The sequence below is a fragment of the Heterodontus francisci genome, chromosome 20, assembly GCF_036365525.1.
Source record: "Heterodontus francisci isolate sHetFra1 chromosome 20, sHetFra1.hap1, whole genome shotgun sequence".
NCBI lineage: Eukaryota > Metazoa > Chordata > Chondrichthyes > Heterodontiformes > Heterodontidae > Heterodontus > Heterodontus francisci.
This window is the reverse complement of record NC_090390.1, coordinates 63,086,552-63,106,835: the sequence shown is the minus strand read 5'-3', so window position 1 is coordinate 63,106,835 and position 20,284 is coordinate 63,086,552. Positions and strand designations below refer to the sequence as shown.

The 20,284-nt window shown below is 43.4% G+C and overlaps 1 protein-coding gene across 1 annotated transcript in view; it reads left to right on the top strand.

Moving 5' to 3' along the window:
* Positions 1-19,980, top strand: part of nrap (nebulin-related anchoring protein) — a 120,005-nt gene extending 100,025 nt beyond the window's left edge. Inside the window, exons 34-40 of the mRNA XM_068053373.1 lie at positions 4,534-4,638; positions 5,273-5,371; positions 10,961-11,065; positions 13,082-13,189; positions 13,699-14,010; positions 17,301-17,453; positions 19,310-19,980. Of these exons, the coding sequence (XP_067909474.1) occupies positions 4,534-4,638; positions 5,273-5,371; positions 10,961-11,065; positions 13,082-13,189; positions 13,699-14,010; positions 17,301-17,453; positions 19,310-19,417 (990 nt within the window). The 3' untranslated portion in view covers positions 19,418-19,980. The remainder of the gene's footprint in view (positions 1-4,533; positions 4,639-5,272; positions 5,372-10,960; positions 11,066-13,081; positions 13,190-13,698; positions 14,011-17,300; positions 17,454-19,309) is intronic.
* The last annotated feature ends 304 nt before the right edge of the window (positions 19,981-20,284 follow it).

Sequence of the window (20,284 nt, the reverse complement as noted above, 5' to 3'; positions counted from 1 at the left end):
GCTGCTGAGAGCCACCCCTCTGCACTTGCTGCTGACCCTCCCTGCACCCTCCTCCGTGACCTCCACTCTGTGAGACCCCTCCTGCCATGACCAGCCTATGGTCTGGATTCAACATGGTCTGGTCGGGCGCGGGAAAAAATGGAAGGACGCGGGCAGGGTCGGGCTGCAGTCAGATGTGGTTCTGTTGGGCTCGGGTCGAGTTTTTTTTTCTGCAGACCCGAGCAGACCTTTACCGCGGAGGCCTCCAAGCTCATCTTCCACTCCAGAGTCCGCCCCTTTGAGCAGGATGAGAAGTGCTCTCCTTTCTTCTTCCAAAAAGGTACACACAGAGAGCTTTGTGATCAGCAGCCTGAAGGAAGGGGATGTCTCGGTAACGTCATCGCAGTCTGACATACTAAGGATCCTTTTATGCCGGGCTGTACGACATGAAGCCCACGGACAGCACAGCTTCCCAGTCCTTCCTGTCATCTATCACAGAGGTCTTAGATGACAGAACGTGGGAGAGTCTGGACAAACCACTAACTCTGGACGAGCTGACAAAGGCCTTCAGATCCTTCGAGATGAGTAAAACTCCCAAACGCGAGGGCTTACTGGTTGAGTTGTATTCGACTCTTTGGGACTGGATCGGCCCAGACCTGCTGGAAGTGTACAAGAGTATGATTCTGGCCGGCAGCGTGGCAGAATCCATGAGGAAAGTCATCATCACCCTCATCTGCAAGCGGAAGGGGGAGAGGGTGGAAATCAGAAATTGGCGGCCCATCTCACTGCTTACTGTAGACTACAAGATTCTGTGTAAAGTCATAGCCAGTCGAGTCAACTCTGCTCTGGAGTTGGTGATCCACCCTGACCAGACCTGCACTGTACCCGGCAGGAAGATCTCTGATGGCCTCGCGCTACTTAGGGATACAATCGCCTGTGTACGGGACAGGAGGGTGGACACCTGCCTCATCAGCTTGGACCAGGAGAAGGCTTTTGACAGGATATTGCATACATACATGATGGCGTGCTCTCCAAAATGGGGTTTAGGGAGGGAATCCGCAATTGGATCCACTGCTCTAAACAAACATCAGTAGCGCAGTCTCAATCAATGGGTGGGAATCAGAAAGTTTCCTGATCAAATCTGAAGTCAGACAGGGCTGTCCTCTCTCCCCGTCTTGTTTGTTTGCTGTATCAAACCTTTTGCTGATTCCACTAGGAAGGATGAGGGCATAAGAGGGGTGACAATCCCAGCAAGTGGAGGCACTCCGGTCAAAGCCTCCCCGTACATGGACGACTCGCCGTCTTCTGCTCGGATCCGCTGTCTGTGCGCAGACTGATGAGCATCTGCAACCAGTTCGAACTGGCCACGGGAGCCAAAGTTAACCACGGCAAGAGTGAGGCCATGTTCTTTGGGAACTGGGCTGACCGATCCTTTGTCCCCTTCACCATCAGGTCAGACTACCTGAAGGTGCTGGGGATGTGGTTTGGAAGGGCCAGGGTGTGGGCCAAAACCTGGGGAAGGAGCAAGTAGCCAGGGTACATCATAAACTGAGCATGTGGGAGCAGCGTTCTCTCTCCATTGTGGGTAAGAATCTGGTCATCAGGTGTGAGGCGCTCACGTTGCTGCTGTATGTGGCGCAGGTCTGGCCCACACCCCACTCCTGTGCCGTGGCAGTCACCCGTTTTTCACTTTATCTGGAGGTCCAAAATTGACCGTGCCTGGAGGGACACGGTGTTCAAACCTCTGGATAAAGGGGGAAAAAAACTTACCCCACGTCGTCCTCATCCTGATGACCACCTTCGTGTGCGGCTGCATCAAGCTGTGCGTAGAGCCCCAGTACGCAAACACCAAATGCCACTACGTGCTGAGGTTCTATCTGTCCCTGGTGTTGCGAAGGATGGGTCTGGTCATATTGCCGTCGAACGCTCCATTCAGTTGGACCGTGCCGTACCACCTATCCTCCGCGGGAAAGTTTCTGCGGGAAAACTCCTTTGACCACCAATCCATCAGGCAGTGGTCTGCACGGAATGTCCACAAGGCCCTACCGGAAAAGGAGATGGTGGATCCTGTCAGATGGTTCCCCGAGTAGACTGCCGAAGTCATTTGGCAGAATGCCTCATCACAAGAACTTTCAAACAAGCACCAAAACGTAGCTTGGCTGGTGGTGAGAAGGGCCCTCCCCGTCAGATCCTTCCTGCATGCCTGGAGTCTCGCCCCCTCCACACGCTGCCCTTGAGGTGGCTGTGGTGGGGAAGAGACGGTTGCCCACCTCCTCCTGGAATGTGTCTTTTTGCAAAACAGGTTTGGAAAGAGATGCAGTGGTTTTTGTCATGGTTCATCCCAAGCAGCTCTGTAACACAGGAGTTTGTGCTCTACGGGCTGTTCCCAGGGACACACACCGAGATAAACATCAACTGCTGCTGGAGGACCATCAACTCAGTGAAGGACGCAATTCGGTCTGCCCGAAACGTGCTGGTCTTCCAGTGCAAAGTGTTGTCCACAACCGAGTGTTACAGACTGGCACATTCCAAGGTCCAGGACTACATGCTGAGGAACACACTAAAGCTTGGGGCAGATGCCGCAGAGTTTCAATGGGGAAAGACCACAGTGTAAGGTCCTCTCACAATAGTGAATCGAGGGGCTGGAATCTGTGTAAAACCTCTCAGGCTGTATGCACCAAAATATGGTTTTGCTGTGTAATGCAAATGTACATTGCTTGTAAAATGGAATGGAAGGATTGTGAAGCAACTCACTTTCTGTATTGAAGAAAACTGATTTCTTTTGCACTTTCTGGAATGCTAACTTGGAACTGTTTTGAAATGTACTTTTTTTTACAGATTTTTATTAATAAAGTATATTTTTGGAAAAAAAAGTTAGAGAGCTGCCAGCCTCTGATTGGCTGGCAGCTCTCAGAGGGCAGGACTTCTGTCGCCGGCGTTCTTGATCCCATGGATCCCAAGTGCTTAATTGGCACTTGACTCGGCATGCCACCTACAGAAGAGGTGACGCAGGTTTCTCGACGTTGCTTTTGCTGGATATCAAGACTTCCTTTGCCCAGATAAAATCCCGGCCTGCATGTTCGTACTGTCTATGGAGATTTAGATTTTTAGATTTAGATCTAGAGATACAGCACTGAAACAGGCCCTTCGGCCCACCGAGTCTGTGCCGACCATTAACCACCCATTTATACTAATCCTACACTAATCCCATATTCCTACCACACCCTCACCTGTCCCTATATTTCCCTACCACCTACCTATACTAGGGACAATTTATAATGGCCAATTTACCTATCAACCTGCAAGTCTTTTGGCTGTGGGAGGAAACCGGAGCACCCGGAGGAAACCCACGCGGACACAGGGAGAACTTGCAAACTCCACACAGGCAGTACCCAGAATTGAACCCGGGTCGCTGGAGCGGTGAGGCTCTTCTGGCTCTTCTGGAGCGGTGCGTCACTATGTCGCCCAGATTATTGCCATTAGGTATACTACAATACAATAACCCAAATAGTTGGACCCAATGGTGTATTTCATTTAAATGTTAATGATATTGACTTAAAAGGAATATATGACATCAAAATATGGAAAACCTGATCAGATTTATTCCAATAAATGCAAAGTTGTGTTTAGTTCATTATTTTCCCCTGACTTCGATAGGAATGTAGAGAACTGGAATATATTACTGTGGTCAAGCTGGCCAGTGGCAATATCTAGGAGATGTCATAATCCACAAGGCCTGTCATACCTCGCCATCAAATCTTTCTCCAAGTACTGATTCAGTTCTCTCTTGAATTTGCTGATACTTATCCAACTCTCCGGAATTTGGAGATGTGAGAATGGATAAATATTCTAGAGCTTTCCCTGTTTTGCTCTTTCCTTTTAAGGGAGGTGGTGGCATAGTGGTAATGTCACTGGACTAGTAATCCAGAGGCATATGCTTTGGGGATGTGGGTTTGAATCCCACCATGGCAGGTGGTGAAATTTGAATTAAATTAATAAATCTAGTATTAAAAGTTAGTCTAATGGTAGCCATGAAACCATTGTTGATTTTTGTAAAAAAAAACTATCTGGTTCACTAATGTCCTTTTGGGAAGGAAATCTGCTGTTCTTACCTGGTCTGGCCCACATGTGACTCCAGACCCACAGCAATGTGATTGACTCTTAAATGCCCTCTGAAATGGCCTAGCAAACCGCTCAGTTCAAGGGCAATAAATGCTGGCCTAGCCAATGATGCCCGGATCCCACGAAGAAATTTTTAAAAATGGTAGAGTGGAGCTCATGATGGAATTGATCATACATGGCCTGTGGAAGGAAGTGACTTAGTGTGCTCAATGTTTGTTTTCATTCCACACTTTTTTTATACTCTTATGAGTAGTCTATTAATCATGATTCTCATAATGATTCATCTGATTAAACCTTATTTGAATATGCACAATAATTGTTATTTTTTTGGCCGCTGATGAATTTCCCCTGACTTGTTTCCTGAAACTATTGCTATTTATATTTCAGGCTTGACTGTAACTCAAGATGTACTTCTATCTTGTTTTCATACAGATACAATACAAGTCTGATCTAAACTTCCTGAAAGGTGTTGCGTGGATGGCACAGGGCTCCCCACAGATTGAGGCAATGAAGAAAGCTGGTGAACTTATCAGTGAGGTAATGCTTTTACCAGTCAGGCCATTAAAGATTCTTCAAAATGACTTCTTCCAAGACAAGATAGCCCGAACAGTCGGCTAGCTTTAGGCCTGATTTCAGCCAGACCTGGGGCAGGCAGGAGCAGGAATTGGTTAAGGAATTGTTCTGCAGACTCACTTCTGGGATATCCCTTACAAATTAAGTCAACGCCAGAAAATTTGCCAGCGTAAGCAGAGATTTGGTTAGGTGGGTGCAAAGTCTATTGTTGACAAGCTATGCAGGATTTCTGCCAAAGTGGAAAATCCCAGTTGGCTTTGTACGAAACATAGGATGAATGATGATGGAGTAAAATGCTGACCAATGCATACTTTGCATGCTGTGGCAAGATATTTGCCTAACTTAAAGGAATGACAATGAAATCTTTGCAGTTTGGTGCTATTGCTAACGGAGACCATTTAATTAACTCTTCTGAAAAGTAATTTTGTGAATGGATTGATAAATACATGTGAAGACACAACATTATAAACATTCTTGAATAGAAGTGACATTTTTGTAATAAAGATGGGGGAAGAGGGTCTGAATCTTTTGCGCACTTTGTATTTTTTAAATTTTTCACTGTGTATTTAATTACATTTTCAATTTCTTTGTTCTGCAGAAAAAATACAGACAGCATCCTGGAACCTTGAAGTTTACAAGTGTGATTGACTCTGCGGATATTACCCATGCTAAGAAAAGCTACCTGCAATGCAGCGATGTATGTTAAAGGAAAGCTTTGAAGTATCCTTTCATGTGGCAAAATGTATTAGTGCTGTATCCAAATTTCCCCTTCAGATCAAAATAATATTTCTGCACCAAAATAAATAAATGTAGCTTGGAAGAAGTATGATAATTAATTCAGAGAACATGCCATCCATCTCCTTTTTCTTTTGACTGTAGTATTGAAAACAGGTAGAAGTCTATAGTAAATTTGCCATGTTTAACATATAGGAGTGAGAGAGCAGGACTGAAGCTGAGCAAGCATGCATTGTCAGATTTGATGCTGCCAGAGGCATAGTAATAAGTTTCCCTTCAATGTTACTGTCCTCAAGCAGTTATATAAAAAAGTACAAGTCAAATAAGCAAAAACTTTCTCTCCTATGGCAGCAGTCTGGACTGATTCGTGCCTCATAGTAATGAGTCTAAAGCAATCATCAAGTGATAGGTCTGCAAGCAAATCATAGATTAGGGGCGCATTGCTTTGTACTCCAGCTGTTGGTACCGATAGAATTTGGTCCCATTGGAATACATCTAGCCAATGGCTTCCTGAAGATTTATTCTGTTGATTCCAGCTACCTAAGTATTGTGTGTGTCAATTGAGGATTAAATTGGACATGTTTGTTAGTATAGATGGCAGTGGCTACTTGAAATAGTTAAATGGTTGCTGGAGGGAATCAGCTATCACCGTAGCTCGTCATTATTTAATTATTGCAATGTGCAATATAGACTTAGACATTGTAATAACTTATATCTGTCCTATAGGTAACAGACTAATTATTGACGACCGATCGTTGCTCTTCAGAATGAAGTGCATTTTGTATTGCATGTAGGACTGCAGCCCCTGTCAGGTCTATTGAATTAAAGTGCTGACCATTAGTGCAGTGGTAATGAGTCTAAAGCAATCTTCAAGTGATAGGTCTGCAAGCTAATCTTAGATGAGGGGGTACATTGCATTGTACTCCAGCTCCTGGTACTGATAGAATTTGGTCCCATTAAAATACATCTAGCCTATGGCTTCCTGAAGATTTATTCTGTTGATTCCAGCTACCTAAGTATTGTGTGTGTCAGTTTAGGATGTGTCAAACTGTGCTGATCTGGAGCATTTGTAAAAAAAAAACTTAGATCTTGACTACAATTAGCTACCATTCTGTAGGTAATTTAGTTATTAAACTACGACCAGTTCTAATGTTTGCTGTGCTGAGTTTGGTTCTGTTATATATTAGGCCCTTTAGCCAGTTCCTTGCACTTACTTTAGGCAAATGAACAATCCAATTGCATGACCCTAATGCATTTGATGTAGGAGTCTTCTCTCAAGATGGATCTGGAAATTCATGAGAGAGAGGGAGTGAGCTAGCCAAGAGAGAGGCTCTCTTCTTCCAGTTGCAATCTGACCCAAACTGTTCTGTGAGCAGTTCAAACAAAACCTGGGCCAGCAGGTTAGTCATGTGACTAGCTGTTTTAACAAACTCTGCTTTTGCAGATTCTCCATCTTAGCAGACACCCTGGAATGCTGGCTTTCTTACACAGTCAGTGTCTGGTGATCAAAGTCCATTTGGGTTAATTGGATCAGGGAGCTGTTCTATTGTCTCCAGGCACTGTCTCTTAGTATGCAAATGTTTTCCAGCCACTGCTGATCTCTTTAAGCAAGTCATCTCTTCCTTCCAGCAACAGTTTAAAATTAATGTTCGTATGACAAAATTAATATGCCTCATTCTTGGCTGTTGGGGTTTTCATGCCACCTCCATACCCAGCAGAATGAAATATGATTTTTGAAGAGCATTTCATTAAAAAGGGACTAGAGAGAAGAGTAGGTACAGAAAAACACACATGCATCTCTCTCATTTATTCAGAAATCCTAAAATTGTTACCGCCTGTCTTTTCTTCGTAGCAGTGCTGCTTTAAACTGCCCTTTTTGGCATCCCAATAAACATGTGATTTTTGGGAAGTTTTTTTTTTTCAGTTTGCACATTTCCATGACTGCCCAGGGTGTCTTTGTTCCTGTCGAGGTCTGCAGGGGTAGGGTTAAATTTAATTAGCCCTCAGTTGGAATTCTGCTTATGGGCGTCGGCATTGGGTGGATCCACTCTGAACTTTCTTTCAGTGCTTTGATGAGTCATGCAAGGGCTTTTCACCTTAGGAGTTGATTGGTTTCCTTTTCTCCTGACTGTTTGGGGGGGGGGGGGGTGGAATTCTTTGCTAATCTTCCCTTTGATCTCTGGGACACTCCTGCTTTCAGGTATTTGTCCAGATTCTACTGCACTCCTCTGTGGCACTTTGAATAGGTGAGGCATCACCCTCACAGTTTCTCTGCTCTCTTGAGGACTTTCTTTGTCTCTACAGGTTACTGTAAATGCTTTTAACAACTCTGGTGGGGTGCTTCTGATGTCTGCATTTACATAGGAGGATGTGGGGTCTAACTTTTCAAACATTTTGGGGTTGGCTAACTGGACAGTAGGGGTTTCCATTTGGGATTCCTCCTGGACTCCCTTTAACCTGCCCTCTTTGACCCATTTTCCTCATTCCTCTCTAACCTTTTGCCAGCCTTGTGCCTGCCAGTCCCCTTTTGTTCTCGGCAGGGATCCCTTACAGTTCACCAGCCCTTTGCTAGAGCGTCCTCCAAACACCGATCCAGGACTTAGGGGTGCAGATTTCACTGTAGGTTGGGGTTTCCCCGCAACCTGGCAACTCCTACAGTACTCCACCACATCTTTGTGGAGTTTTGGCCAGTCAAACTGCTGTCTTATGCGGGCTTTGGTTTTTCGTATACCGACCTGTACAGCTACTGTAATCTCATGGGCCATTCTTAATATTTTTCTCCGGTACCTCTGCGGCACCACTAACTGTCCTCTCCTTGCTCTCAGGTCTGTGAGGAGAACACCACTTCTCATCAGAACCTCATTCTTTAAATAGTAGCAATCAGGGACTCTGTCTGCTTTAATTTCAGACTGGGCAGCCTGTGCTAACTCAATACTGGGTCAGCTTGCTGAGCCTCAGCTAGGGAAGATCTATTAATTCATTCCCTGGGTCTTCTAACTGTCCAAAGAAACAAAGAAACTGCCAGACAGGCATACGTCATGGTCATCTGTCTGCCGTGCCAATTCAGTCTCCTCTGGGGGAGCTGGTTGGATCATGGCCTGATTCACTACACCTTCAGGAAAACTGCAGGGGACCGTCTCCTGCACTGCCCTGTCTCTCTGATCTCCTGCAGTCTCTCTTTCACTGCTTTGGAAGCTACCACCTTCGTCCCCGCCAGATCATTACCTAGGAGCAGGTCAACTCCGTCCACAGGCAAACTAGGGACAATCCCTACGGTCACTGGTCTCGAAACTAGGCCGCACTCCATGTGCACCCGGTGCAAAGGTACAGGTATACACTGCCCTCTAATACCATTCACCACCATCCTGGTGTTCGCTGCACTCTCTGGGGGGAAAGGTCAGGCCTTTTCCCAGATCTAGTGGCCCCTGTGTCCCTGAGGATTACTATGGCCTTGCTTGCCCCACTCGGGGTATGGGGTTACTCTCCTTTCAGACACAAAACACTGATAACCTTCAGGAATCCTATTAAATTTTCCTGCAATTGCCGCAGTAGGCTTCCTGGGTCTTGCTGTTACTGCAGTTAAATCCAAAGCTTTTCTGCTGTGCTTTCCATAATGGTCCCTTCTCCTTCATTGAGCGGGTGTGCCCTGATTAACCCTACAGGTTTTTCCTTTAGTTTCCAGCAGTCAGCTCTTAGATACCCTGCTTTATTACAATGGAAGCATGCAGGTCTCCGGGTCTCACTCCGACTTACAGCACCTTCCTTTTTGACTGGAGGCTGGCCCCGTGTCTCCTGCTTTTCCTTCTCTCCCAGGAGCATTTTTTGTCAGTTCATAATTGGAGGAACTCTCATCTGGCAATAGGGAATAAACCTCTTGGGCTTTTCCTGTTAGCTTGCTTTGTAGCAGCAAAGTCCAAGTCTCGGCTGGACACTTTAACTGCCGTGCCAGTTTTTCAATAGATACAAAAAATGCTTCTCCCTCATTGAATTTTGAAATCAATTGGGAAAATTTTAACAATTCTGTATCCAGCCCTGAATTACGATCCTCCACATTGGCCCTGCTTTCACTGGGGTTACTCTGTCACCCCCTAGTTAACTCAAGCCACCTTAGCTCTCTCTCTTCGCATTCCTTCTGCAAGGCTCTCTCTTTCTCTCCTCTGCTGCTTTCTCTCTCTTTTTCTTCACCTTCCTTCTGGAAGTTTCTTTCTCTCCTGTTTTTCTCTCTCTCTCTTTGTTTCCTAAAATTCAAATTTCCTGTGATCAAATTGTATCTTTGCTAGCAATACCCTGTCGGAATCTATTTCTAACCCTAATTCTGCTGCTTCAGATTCAATTGAAAGATGGTTGGCCACTAGTCTTAGGAGTTCAGACTTTCTAGCCTTAGCATGGACAGTGATCCCACGCTGCTCAGCCATTTTGCTCAACTCTTCTATAGACAGTGCTTTTAACTTATCCCAAGTTACTTCACCATGGTTTGGGAAGTTACTGACTTCCGTCGCAGACATGTTTATTAACCTTAAACTCTAATTCGGTTAACAACTACGAATACGCGACGTGACCACGCTAGCATGCATACGTGATAAACACACACGCCGATAGAGACCGAAAAGTAGAAAGAACAAAGGGGAAAAGTTTGACGCAATAGCTGGGATTTATTTATGGTCCTTTGAGTTCGATGTAGAGTCTTTGATTGCAGTTAACTCTTGCTGTTTCATTGGGGCCCAGTGGACGCTTTCAAACTTGTTTCGCTGTAGGAGTCTTCTCTCTTAAGATTTAAGTGACTTCAGTGGATCTGGAAATTCATGAGAGAGAGGAAGAGCTAGCCAGTAGAGAAGCTGTCTTCTTCCAAGTTCACTTGCAGTCTGACCCAAACTGTGCTGTGAGCAGTTCAAACAAAACCTTGGCCAGCAGGTTAGTCATGTGAGTAGCTGTTTTAACAAACTCCGCTTTTGTGGATTCTCCATCTTAGCAGACACCCTGGAATGCTGGCTTTCTTACACAGTCAGTGTCTGGTGATCAAAATCCATTTGGGTTAATTGGATCAGGAAGCCATTCTGTTGTCTCCAGGCACTGTCTTTTTGTATGCAAATGTTTTCCAGCCACTGCTGATCTCTTTAAACAAGTCATCTCTTCCTTCCAGCAACAGTTTAAAATTAATGTTCATATGACAAAATTAATATGCCTCATTCTTGGCAGGTGGGGGTATTCATGACGCTGTCTATATATCTTCTGACTCATTCAATGCTGAGCTGTCAAAATATAATCAGTGGAAAGTAAGATTATTGAATTTCAGTTACTGGTATCTTATATTGCTCAAGAAAATCAACAAAAGCTGCTGTAATTTTACAGTATGTGCTATGAAATCTTGTAAGGAGAATTTATTTAATACCTATTTGATAATTTTTCATCAAGTAAAAATCTATTTGCTTTGCTCTATTTTACTCAACAATGTGCTAATGGCAATTACACTTCCTATTCGGAGAATGCGAAATAGGAAATTGAGTTTCAAATGAGATTTAATAATAATTAATAATGGTGCATTCCTTTGCAGAGGTTGTACAGATCTAGATATGCACAGTCTATGCATAGATGTACAATACCACCTGACCATCCTGATTTCAAGCGAGCAAGAATCAATGCCTACAACATTAGTGATGTAAGTTGTTGGAATGACTATTGACTTCTCACAACTATTTAGTTTGATCTACTTAGTAATTTTCTTCTGCTGGAGGATTACAATATGTCTATTATATTATGTTATATGATATATAATAATGACCTAGACCTCGGTGTACAGGGCACAATTTCAAAGTTTGCAGATGATACAAAACTTGGACGCATTGTGAACTGTGAGGAGGATGGTGTAAGACTGCTAAAGGACAAAGACAAGTTGGTGGAATGGGCAGACAGGTGGCAGATGAAGTTCAATGCAGAGAAATGTGAAGTGATTCATTTTGGTAGGAAGAACATGGAGAGACAATATAGAATAAAGGGTACAATTCTAAAGGGGTTGCAGGAGCAGAGGGACCTGGGTGTATATGTGGATAAGTCATTGAACATAGCAGGATAGGTTGAGAGAGCGGTTAATAAAGCATACAGTATCCCAGGTTTTATTATTAGGGGCATAGAGTAAAGGAGCAAGGAGGTTATGTTGAACTTGTATAAGACACTAGTTCAGCCTCATCTGGAGTATTGCATCCAGTTCTGGGCTCTGCACTTGAGGAAAGATGTGAGGGCATTGGAGAGAGTACAGAAAAGATTCACAAGAATGGTTCCAGGGATGAGGAACTTCAGTTATGAAGATAGGTTGGAGAAATTGGGACTGTTTTCCTTAGAGAAGAGAAGGCTGAGAGGTGATTTGATAGAAGTATTCAAAATCATGAAGGGTCTGGACAGAGTAGATAGAGAGAAACTGTTCCCACTTGTGAAAGGATCAAGAACAAGAGGGCACAGATTTAAAGTAATGGGTAGGAGAAGCAAAAGCGACATGGGGAGAAACTTTTTCACACAGAGTGATTAAGGTCTGGAATGCACTACCTGAGAGTGGGGTGGAGGCAGGTTCAATTGAAGCATCCAAAAGGGAATTAGACTGTTATATGAAAAGGAAGAATGGGCAGGATTGCGGAGAGAAGGCGGGGGAATGGCACTAAGTGAATTGTTCGTTAGGAGAGCCGGTGCTGACACAATGGGCCAAATAGCCTCCTTATGCACTGTAACAATTCTGTGATTCTATGATTCTATTAATGATTGAAAGAAAGAATGGTTACATTACATGTTAGGTAAGAGTTTGCAGTCCACTCATACTTGGCACACCACGTGTCAATAGCTGTATATGGAATGAGCCTGTGGCTTAGTGTAATTCTGCCTCAGAGTCAGAAGGTGTAGAGTTTGAACTTCGCTCCAGACAAGGGTAGGCTGGAGCGCTGGCTCTGAATTGTGGGTTGACATCCAGTGGGATAGTTGCAACTGAAAGGGTTTGGTTGCCACCCACTCCACCCCACCTCTTTGTATGAGTTGTGGGAGCCCATAAAACCTTCCTGTCCTATAGGGCAAATCACCCAACCGGCCTGTAAAAATGGCTGTGGCCAGGAAAGGAACATTCAAATTTTGGTCTGTCGGCTTGTTAAGTAGTCTGTAAATGCTTCCACTACTTCCCACTATTCTCCCAGGGAAGAGTGAAGATATGAAAACAACAACACCTGTACATGAGCTGAAATACAAAACAGAACAGCTGTCTTGATGATTGAAGAGCTGGTGTTCATTTAACTATACCTGTGTCGATACTGTAGAGTGCCAGATTGACACATGCCTTCTGCTGCATCAGCAAACAGCCTCTGTATGATATGCATACCATGATCAAATTTTCTGTACCATTTATTTTAGACTGATCAGTTTTTAACACGTACTTGATGTGATTTGAGTTTGTAGTAGACAGTGAAATTTTGCATTTTACTTTCTGCTATTGATTTTTAGTGTTAGTCTATTGGATTCCAGTTGATTCCTCACAGGAACGTAGGGACAGTCATACCAGGGCCATCATTTTGCACCTCCTGGTACCCAGTCTAGGTGCTGGTAGAGGTCCAGGAATGGTATTTTCCAATGTAATAACGAGGACTAGAGGTGAGATGAATCCCCTTGGAGAAAATAAATTGTGTTATTTTTATTATTACAGAAAGCTTACAAGACATCTTGGGAACAGACAAGAGCACTGGGATATGACCTCAGATTGGATGCTATTCCTTTCCAGACAGCCAAAGCATCAAGGGAAATAGCCAGTGATGTAAGAACCAATATTTTATTGCAAAGTGTGTCTCCAAACATTTTAGGCTCATTTTAAATGTACTGCAACTACTTCACATAGTAAAAGGCAACCTGGTTTTTACTTGTTTGAAAATATGGAAGATTAAAGGATTTTATTGATTAGACCACAAACAATCTCATCAGTATCAATTCATAAGGAACTCATTTGTATTTCTAAGATTGTATAAAGCATGCTACAGTGGAACTAATAAAAATTGCTTTGATATTACAATAATGTTAATGAATAAATTAGATTTTGGGAATTTTCTTTTTATCAAGTAATACACAAAAAAGTCAAAAGCTAATGTATTTGCATGTTATAAGCAGCACAATTACTATTCCGTAAGAAGTACATATATACGAAAGCTTTGTTTTCTGATTTGTTAAATGGTGATGTACCACTCATTGATGATGCAAATTGTATGCTTGACTTAATAATGTTAATTGTTCGTAAATATGTTCAGTTAAAACGTTTTCCTTTCCTCCTAGTACAAATACAAGCAAGCATTTGTGAGAGAGAAGGGTCAGCAAATTGGCTTCCGCAGTGTTGAAGATGATACAAAAATGAAGCATTTCCTGGCTGCCAGCAGACTCCAGAGTGCCAAGGAATACAAGAAACAATTTGAAGAGGGCAAATCCAAGTACAAATTGCACATGGAGCAACCGGGTTTTCTACAAGCTAAGAAGAGCCAGGAGCAAGCCAGTAATATTAACTACAGGCAGCGTTTACATCAGTGGACATGTGACTCTGAGCAGCTAAATGTGAAGCATGCCAGAGAAGCTTACAAGCTACAAAGTGATGTAAGTACTAAGGCATCATCTTTATTTTATCAATCATGTATTTAAGTTTGAAAAGACAAATGTGAACTTTATCAAGGGCAGGTAGGAAGTGGGTTGGTATACATACAAGGGATGAAGTATGGCTCTGAAAAATGCATGTAGTGACATTGTAAACATGTTGGGCAGGATTTTACATGGGCTTTGGGACCCTGACATCGAGACGGATTGTGGGTCCCAAGCCCGCACTTGCCAGCAGTGAGACTGACTCAGCAATTTAACTGGAGACAGCTTCCTAATTGGCTGCTTGCCATCCAATTAAGGTCAGCAGGTGGATTCCTGATGTTGCCGGCCCAATCAGAGGGCTGCTGAGGTAGGTCAGGGATTGGGAGAGCATGGGGTTGGGGGGAAGGGAGTGGCATCCCTTGCCCGCGGCCCTCTCTTGAGGTATGGGGGCTCCAGCTCCAACGAACCCTCAGACGGCTGCTGAGAGGTCGCCTCTGTGAAGATGGTGGCCCTTCCATGTGGGGTGGGGGGGGGTGGGGCGGCTCTGCCGGCAATAAAATACCAGTGGACAAATGAATAGGGTCCTTAAATATTTAATTTGGCTTCCTGCCTCTGCTCAGTGGGCAGCCACTCTGCATCCATTCCCGCTGCAGTTCCCCACTATTTTCCAGGCCCCCGCCACCTCAGGGCTGTGAAACTCCTGTTCGTTCTTTTTGAATATATTTACCACATCATTGCACGTAGTAACCAGAGGAATTCTTCTCCGAAGGCATGCTTGAGAAAGTGATTTCAGTATATGAAGAAATTAATTTGCAAACTCGGTATAAAAACAATCAGGATTTGGTAAGCCTCGATTTTCCAACAACATAATCCATATAAAATGAATGGCCCAGCATTACAGTTGGAATATCTAGGCAGTAATATTTGAGTGCAGTTTCTTCTGTTGGTTTGAAAACACCACTATTCAGGATCTAGAACTGGAGAGGTGGGAGCATGGAGCACCGGAGAGATGCCGTTGGGGAATGGGATGCAATTTCAGAAGGAATCTGGATCTGATAGGTTTCTGCATCTTGCACCTTTCTCTTTAAAATGTGCTTCTTGTTGTGCGGGGTGGGGGATGGTGCTTCTTAGTCATTCTTGTAATGCCAACAATAACCCTGTCATTTTAGGAGATATATTTGGAAAATCTCAGCTTACATATCTAGGAAATCGTTATTATTTCATGCTGACTTTGCAATTTTCTTTATCCATATACTTCAATCACATTTTCCAGTTATGTTACTGCTCTTTTAGATTCCCCTGGACCACCACTATTCTCTGATAGAAATTTTTTTTTCTCATCGGATGTGTCACCGACCGGCTAGACCAGCATTTATTGCCCATCCCTAATTGCCCTTGAGAAGGTGGTGGTGAGCTGCCTTCTTGAACCGCTGCAGTCCATGTGGGGTAGGTACACCCACAGTGCTGTTAGGGAGGAAGTTCCAGGATTTTGCCCCAGCAACAGTGAAGAAACGGTAATCTAGTTCCAAGTCAGGATGGTGTGTGGCTTGCGGGGGGAGCTTGTCGGGCAGAGTTTTGCTGCGTCCTTCAGGACCCCGACGCTTGAGAACAAATGGGGGTTCTGAGCCTGCACTTGCTGGCAGCCAGAACAGCAGAACTATTTTCCTGGAGGTGGCCTAATTGGCCAGTTCCGGGTTTGCCGTCCAGTTAAGGATTGGCAGCTCTGAAACTTCTGTAGCCCTACGCGAAGATTTTGGCGCTGCTGAGGCAGGTCGGAGATCGTCTAGGGGGCACTTCAATGTGGAGGTGACTTCCAAAGGGTAAATTAAAAATAAACCTCCAAGCAGGCAGACTCCTCTGATCAGTGGGGAAACCCCTCTGGATGGCCTACTGGGGCCGCAAAGACATCCTTCCCTGCCCCTCTTTGGGGGTTGGAGCCTCTGGCTCTGATAGCCCCCTGCACTGTCACTGGGGATTAAATGCCAGTGAATGTGAAAAATTGCTCCTAATTGGGGCCTTAATTACTTAAACTGGCTGCCTGCCTCCGTTGAAATTTCCCAGTGGCAGGAATGCGTCGGGAAGCTGTCCTGACGCGACTCGATGCTCTTTTCCAGGCATTCCTGCTTCCTAGCCTGCCACCCTGAGCTTGGGAAAATTCAGCCCCAAGACTCTAATCTCACCAGGAATAAATGCAAAATAGGATTCTATATTTCTGTAGACCCTAAATGGACATTGAGAGAAGCATAGTTCTGTTTGTGAAACTAGAGGATCAATTGGGAAACAATAATTATAGCTGAGTATTCATTTTAATTTTTTTTTATTCTTTCATGGGATGTGGGTGTCGCTGTCAAGTCCCAGCATCTGTTGCCTATGCCTAATTGCCCTTGACAACTGAATGGCTTGCTAGGCCATTTCAGAGGGCAGCATACACATTGCTGTTGGTTTGGAGTCACATGTAGGCCAGACCAGGTAAAGATGGCAGATTTCCTTCCCTAAAGGACATGTGAACCAGATGCATTTTTATGACAATTGATAGTTTCATGGCACCATTACTGAGACTAGCTTTCAATTCCAGATTTTTTAATTAATTAATTGAGCTTTATTTATTAATTCATTTTAAATTCCACCAGCTGCCTTCGTGAGATTTGAACCCATGTTCCCAGGGCATTAGCCTGGGCCTCTTAATTGCTAGTCTAGCGACATTGCCACTACGCCACCGTCTCCCCCTTAGAATATTGTAAGTTTATACGTAAAGCAGTATTAACACATGCATAACAACATACCACCAGGGCTGGAGTTCAATTTCCTGATACTGGTTTGTGTCTTGCTACACCAGCTCTAGTTTTGAAAAAGTGATATAAATTAGGTATGCTGCAAATAACAGTTCTGATTGAAGATAGTGAGTTAATTTAATACATTTTACTAAAACATCTCAGTCTATTCACAATAGGAGGAGTAAAACAAAATAGTACAATTGGCCAGTTTAACTCCTCAATACTGGTTCTACTCTTGAGTATTTACGAAAAACATCACTCTACTAAACACATTTCTCTATCCACTGTTCAATTGCAGGTCTGGTTTAAATAATGGTCAGAGGAGTGTCAAACAAATGTGTTAAATGTTTCTGTGCTGATATGACCAGCAGTGGTTTCCAGGCTTGTATCACTGTTGATTAAACAGAAAAACACATCATTTTATTTTGGTTTTATTTGTTTGATATTAATTATTGTGTTGGCTTGTCTCGAGTATATTCTGGGAAGCCAGCTAAGTTTTCAATACCTGTTCATTCACTGAACACATTTCCTTAGGTTGCATACAAATCTGATCTGAACTGGATTCGTGGTACTGGCTGGACACCCCCAGGTTATCATAAAGTAGAAATGGTTAAGCGTGCTGCTGATATGGCTTATGCTCAAGGTCTGGACCCCCAGGATGCAGCCATTCAGTTTGAACAATTCATGGTAAGTAGCTTAACCAGTATCTGTAATATGTTATGATGTAATCGTGGCCTAATCCCAACATGGGAGCATGTGACTTTAATTGTTGTATAAGTTGGGAAATAATTGTTGACTACAATGTATGCATCATAGTATGCAACTGTACAAATATAATCATAATTCTCATCTACAGTCAACAAATTTAATGGCATCACCACAGCCACTATTCCTTTTCCCCCTCAAAAATATGCTTTATTCATAAAAGTCTGTAAAAATTACATTACAAAACAGTTCAAAACAGCACCAAGTTGACATTCCAGAAAATGCCTGGGATATCAGTTTTCTTCAAAACAGGAGTGAGTTGCCTCACAACCCTTCCATTTCATTTTACGTACAATGTACATTTTACAGCGAACCCACATTTGGTGTAGACAACCCGAGGGGTTTTCCATGGGTACAGCCCCTTGGTTCACTACGGCAGGAGGAACTTACACAGTGGTCTTTCCCCATTGAGCCTTTGCGGCGGCTGCCCCAAGCTTTAGTGCGTTCCTCAGCACATAGTCCTGGACCTTGGAATGTGCCAGTCTGCAACACTCTGTCGTGGGCAACTCTTTGCGCTGGAAGACCAGCAAGTTTCGGGCAGACCAAAGAGCATCTTTCACCAAATTGATGGTCCTCCAGCAGCAGTTGGTGTTTATCTCGGTGTGCGTCCCTGGGAACAGCCCGTAGAGCTCAGAGTCCTATGTTACAGAGCTGCTTGGGATGAACCTCAACAAAAACCACAGCATCTCCTTCCATACCTGCTTTACAAAGGCACATTCCAGAAGGAGGTGGACAACACTATTCCATCATGACTTTGGCCAGCAATTACCTTGGAGCTGCTCCTGCTCTACCCCAGCAACTCCACTGGACATGCATTGAAAACCTTGTTCTGATGACGTGGAGCAGGAGCAGCTTCGTGCAAATTCCCAACTTTAATTATTCCCAATGATAGATTTGTTCAAATTTTCATAAACCTTTGGTGACTACAGTATAATTATGATAACCCCTTTTTGTCTGATGTATTTAGCAAACAGAAGCTCCCTTGTTTTGCTGAAACAATTTAGACTGTAATCTCTGCATCAATAAGCATAGGAGCATAGGCAGGTATGAGTGAACCAGAAATTGTATTGTCTTCTATTTTTAAGCAGTGTGTTCCCTGAGTACCATTGGGTGTGAAAAGAGATGGGTTCACCAAAAATAAGGCTTTAATATGATAGCTACATTTAAAATGAAAGCATCAGGGACAGTAAGAATCCATACATACATGAAGCACATGATACCAAATGGATGTCTCAATAAATGCCAGATTCACATTTAACTGCACTTTTGCATTTGGAGATATACTGAACTGGATCCTTTCCTATTCATCAGTGTAATGAAATGTAAAAACTGAAACTTTAGGGATCATTTTCTGAACTCGATCTCCTTGCGGGTAGTCTGTCCGCTTAGAATGCATATTGAAAAACTCAGTGCACATCATGCATTATTGTTATTTAAATGTATGGTCAGAAAACAATGTGCAGTGTGCACCCAGATTTCTGAATCGATCTCTGGCAGATGAGCCTCCCCATGGGAGCATCAGTTAAATAATTACCCCTTAAAGTACAGGAAATCATTTTTAGGTCTGTGCACCCAGAACGATGTGAAGGGGTCTGAACAAATTATTGTGAAGTACGATTTAAAGCATCCTAAATTTCTGAATTTTAATGCTATTCTTCATACCTTCTTAATGGTTGCACGAAAGAATGATTGATGCCTTATAGAATATGACTGCAAAGTATTAATGCAGAATTATTATGCATGAAACTAAAAGCACATGTTCCCCTTTTTATTATCAGCAAGCTCAGGCAAACAGAAGTACAGAAGAATCTCAGCGGACAGATGTGATGCCAGATGCGACTGAGATGCTTCAAGTAAAAAGGCGCAAGATGAAACTCCCTAAATAATGAAATGCTAACACTGCTAATTGCTGTTCTAGTTGTTAAATAGCACACTTTTCCCCCAAATTATATATAAGCTACATTTACATTTTGTTTTAGTTTTTAGTAAAAATCTGCATACATAATTAATGTACCTCTGTACTGCAAGAAATGATTACTTGTTCATTTTCTATTCACTCATATGTATTAAGCAGTTCAACTTCTTTGTCTAAGTGAAAATGTATGCATTGAAAACTGTTGAAGTGTTACATTTTATATGTGTCTTTGTGGTCAGCAAACAATATTACTGTATTATTTACAGTGGTGTAGACTAACTCTACAGTATTGAATTGGCTCACTTTTGCACGGGGCCAGAATCTATTCAGCAAGTACCACAAAAATGAGTGGGGGTGGGTAGGAATTTTCTATTTGGGTCATGATATTGGAGGTGTGCCTGTGGAGTTCTCCCAACAAAGCAGTCAGGCAACCCAAACCGCTTTCAGGTTTGGAACTCATTAACATTTTTGTGACAAGCTGTGAGTGCTCAAATGTGTGTTCTGCTTCAGCTTGGCAGTATTCTGAAGCAGAAAATTGGCCAGTGGGTAGGCCTGTTGGGAAGAGGGGGGTGGTTGTGGTCGGGGGAGTGGGGGGGGGGGGTAAGCAGAGGTGGGGGGCAGCTACAGGCTGGAAGGTTTTTGTGGGGCTTGGAGGAGTACTGCTGCTTAAGAAAAGACAAAAGTCTCATCTTATTTGGAAAGGCTTCAAGCAATCCCTTTAAGGGTCACTGATTAATCTTGATACCTGGAGAACATGGGACTGGCATGTATTGTGCAAACTCTATGCTCCACATATTTCATCACCAATATTGTAATTGGGATCCTACAACAGGCATAG